This window comes from Cyprinodon variegatus, unplaced genomic scaffold (assembly GCF_000732505.1).
Source record: "Cyprinodon variegatus isolate N-32 unplaced genomic scaffold, C_variegatus-1.0 Scaffold1820, whole genome shotgun sequence".
In the NCBI taxonomy this organism is placed as follows: Eukaryota; Metazoa; Chordata; class Actinopteri; order Cyprinodontiformes; family Cyprinodontidae; genus Cyprinodon; species Cyprinodon variegatus.
The window spans coordinates 4,208-8,063 of record NW_015152273.1 but is presented as its reverse complement, the minus strand read 5'-3'; the positions used below and the strand labels follow the sequence as shown (position 1 = coordinate 8,063).

The following is a 3,856-nucleotide window of genomic DNA, read 5'->3' as shown; positions in this document are numbered from 1 at the left end:
CTGCAAATATTGACTTGCTGCATGAAATCATTTTAACTGCCATTAAAAGCTTTTGTTACTCATAATATGATTGCAATTGTATTTCTGTACGTGATGATCTGACACAAACACATGAAAACCAGAGGGCAGCAGATCAGGTGAAAATATAATATTTGTGTCATTCTCTTTGGCCATGACTGTAAGGCAGATAATAGCAGGTATGGTTCAGGGGAATAGAGCTGGAAGCATTCTGATTGGCTGCTGAAGGGGCCTTCATCATTCCAGCAGAAATGTTGCGGTCATGGAACATGGAAACAGCGTTTGATTTTAAAATGGGGCTGGAATCATTAATGAGGTCAGTAAAGGTTTGCTCTAATCTAGACTTAAAGGCAAACTAAACAAGGCTTACATAGTCTCCAAACTAAAGGGTCTGATGTGGGGAGAATGGAAGTGGGGCTGGGCTGGTGTGATGAACCTGCCTCTCTCTGTCTGTGTTCAGGTCTGTGCTTGGAGAAAAGAGTCTTCTACCGACTCATCTCAGGCCTCCACAGCAGCATCAACATCCACCTGTGTGCAGAGTTCTTGCTGGACGGTGAGGAGCGCCACTGATCTGGTCTAAGCAGGATCAATGTGCTGATGCAGAGACGATGTAACTGCTTCCTGTCTGTCCTGGCAGAGGGCTGGGGCCGAACAACATGGGGGCCCAACATTCAGGAGTTCCGCCGCCGCTTCGACACGGCTGAAACGAAGGGTGAGGGCACCCGGCGGCTGAAGAACCTCTACTTCCTGTACCTCATAGAGCTGCGCGCTCTCTACAAGGTGGCGCCGTACTTTGAACGAGCCGTGGTGAACCTGTACACTGGAAACGCTCAGGAGGACGGAGCCACCAAGGAGCTGCTGCTGCAGGTTTTCAATGAGATCAAGTAAGAAGTCATCAGAGGAGGGCGGAGCTTCTCTTCTAGCACATGCCCGCTCTTCAGACGCTAAAGTCGCTGTGCTTGTCTTCCAGAGCTTTCCCAATGCACTTCGATGAAAAGTCTATGTTTGCTGGAAACAAAATGGAGGCCAAGACATTAAAGGTGAGGCTCTTCTGAACAGATGGGGTTCTAGTTTCATCTTTCTCCTGGCACACCTGTACAGTTAGTGGCTGTGAGCGAATAAAGCTCAGAGAATGGATAACACTGCAGAAGCAATTCCAAACAAGTACAAAAGCAATCCACTGGACTTAGTTTAAAGATGTTTCAATTCCAAATGACAGAAACAGCGTTGAGTTCCAGGTTTTATAGAGTGGACCAACAAAGCCTTCTTTTTGTTTAAAAAACATGCAAGTTGGAACGGATAAAGGGTCCCCCCCTTTGGAATGGGGGTCGTTTGGCTTCTTTGTCAGCCTGCAATGCCCCATACCTGTCTATGTCTCTGAAAGGGGGTCGTTAGAGGGAATTGTTGGCCTGGCTGAACAGGCGAGGTCTGCTGCTCTCCTATAAAGGGGTTGGGGCTGAGATGATAGCGTAAAGGGATTAACTCTATCGCTGCATTATAAGCTGAACTGTAGAAGGAAGGTTCTGGAAGCTTAGAACCAATAACTGACCTCTGATCGTCTGGTTTTGTGTCCCTCAGGAGGAATTCCGGCTCCATTTTAAAAACATCTCGCGGATCATGGACTGTGTGGGCTGCAGTAAGTGTCGGCTGTGGGGGAAGCTGCAGGTCAGTGAGTTTCTCTGCTCTTATACCCATCAGCCCTCTGACTCAGCAGGCTGCTCCTCCTCACCGATCTTTTCAGCTCGTAGCCTAGAGTCCGCTTCTGGACCAAGGAGCTGTTTCTATTCTGTATGTTTCTACCAGGCAGAAGTTCTGTTCCTTTGACCCAAATGTTGTAAAAGAAGTGGTCTGAGTAAATCTGAGGGCAGATGGACCACCTTTACCTGAGAATGTTTGTGTGATCATGTGACCCGCTGATGGTTCTGTCCTGTGTTCAGACCCAGGGTCTAGGCACGGCGCTGAAGATCCTCTTCTCTGAGAAGGAGATCCAGAACCTGCCAGAACACAGCCCTTCCAAGGGCTTCCAGCTCAGCCGGCAGGAAATAGTTGCCTTAATGAACGCCTTCGGCAGGTAGGCTGGTTCCCATGGTAACGGTTCCATTTGATCCCATTCATGTGCCCAAACAAAACAAAACTGTCTCTGTTCTCCAGGTTGTCCACCAGCATTTATCAGCTGCATAACTTCCGCCTGATGTTGAAGGAGAGGAGTTAACAGATTTACAGACCGTCACCTCCCCACAATTTTTCCTTTAATCCTCCTTAATCTGCACTTTTCACAGCTGTCCTGCTTTTTCCAGCTCTTTCCCCATTTTCTCTCCTTTTCCTGAACTTTGCCCCTTACTGGGGCAACATGTAGAATCCAACTGAAGGCCCAGGAACCAGGCGGACGGCTCCCCACATCATGGCTGACTTTCTCCTCACAGGAATCAGGAAGCTGGAGAACTCTGCCGTCATGTGGAGATCAGAAGGAGGTCTGCGGACCATGGAAAGGTTCTGATCTGATTGGACCTGGAACCTCAGGAAACATCCTGCTGCCTCAGTTATTCAGCTCACATCCAACTCTGAAGGATCTCTGTGATATCCCATAATAATGTTACAGCCGGGCTGTTGCTTTTCCCACTACAGACTTTGGCTTTAGATACTTTTTGAACTTTTTATCTGGAGCTAATAAAGCCAGAGCAGGACAGAAGAGACATAGGAGCAGAACCAGGACCCGTTTCCTCAGAAGGACCAATGGAGCAGACGGGACGCTTCCATCGTTTAATGCTGACTATTTTAGAATCTGCTAATGTTGCTAGGGAGGACAGAGCACCATCCCATAGAAGCACTTTGAATGCTCCTCTATGGTGAAAGCAACTTCAAACAAGCAAACCACATAAGGTGATGAGTGTTAGGTCAAAGGTTAACAGGAAACCAGCAGCTTTCAGGAAAAAAGAAATGCTTTCAAAGCTCATCTCTCTGTGGAAGGGAAAGGAAGGATTTCTCCCTTTCTGTCTTCCAGTAGGATTAAGGTCAAAATGGAAACCTGTGAAACTGTTGTGCCTGAAACCTTTTGTGTAATAAAAGAATCCTCAAACATGGTGGCTCATGAGGTTGGTGGCTCTGCTGACTCTGATCCTCCCAGGTTGGGAGGATCAGATGTGTGGCTTTTCTTTTGCTTTGATTAAATATTAAAGTCATAGAAATGGCCCTCCCTACTTATCCCCAAAACAGTTTAAAAAAGGTTAACCAAACTGAGAGAAAAAAAAAGCCTTCGACAGTCCATAAGAGGGCAGCAGTGAGGTGGCTGGCGACAGATATTGCAGAACTAAAATGGCCGGTACTTGTAGAGTCCTTCACTCACTCTAATGGTGGTAAGCTAAACTTGCCAGAGCTGCAGCGGGGCACACTGGCACCTCTGAGATGGATCTGAACCAGCAACCTACCGCTTGGAGGATACAGCTCTGATCATTACATAGCAGGTCCAGGTTATGCCATTTATCTGTAAAAACAGGCTGGTTTTAGGGTGAGGTAATCATCTCAGGGAACGGGGAAAAAATGTTTGGCAACAAAAACATGAATGTCAAACTTCCATCAGCAGCCAGGAAAAATGAGCTGACTCATAAAATCTTCCCTCTTTAAAGGAAAAGTCCAGTCAGTGAGAAATAATTAATGGATCAATATTTATACCTAAAAGTAATATGTTTGCGGTGATTTAATGAATTTAGCTTTAAACAGTAAAAAACATTTTTGCCCAAATATAGTAGGCTACCACCTCCTCGCCATCTTCCAGCAGTGATGTCACAGTGCGGTAAGCCTAGCGCCATTCTCCCCGCTTTACAAGCTAAATCAATGGGAA

General features: G+C 46.6%; 1 protein-coding gene across 2 annotated transcripts in view; it reads left to right on the top strand.

Moving 5' to 3' along the window:
- ero1b (endoplasmic reticulum oxidoreductase beta) overlaps nucleotides 1-3,113 on the top strand; it is a 19,364-nt gene extending 16,251 nt beyond the window's left edge. Inside the window, exons 11-16 of one of the 2 annotated variants that reach the window (XM_015404662.1) lie at nucleotides 479-571; nucleotides 656-902; nucleotides 989-1,058; nucleotides 1,597-1,683; nucleotides 1,956-2,089; nucleotides 2,170-3,113. In XM_015404662.1, coding sequence (XP_015260148.1) covers nucleotides 479-571; nucleotides 656-902; nucleotides 989-1,058; nucleotides 1,597-1,683; nucleotides 1,956-2,089; nucleotides 2,170-2,230 — 692 coding nt within the window. In that variant the 3' untranslated portion in view covers nucleotides 2,231-3,113. The remainder of the gene's footprint in view (nucleotides 1-478; nucleotides 572-655; nucleotides 903-988; nucleotides 1,059-1,596; nucleotides 1,684-1,955; nucleotides 2,090-2,169) is intronic. The other variant, XM_015404660.1, reaches the window with a different exon arrangement.
- The last annotated feature ends 743 nt before the right edge of the window (nucleotides 3,114-3,856 follow it).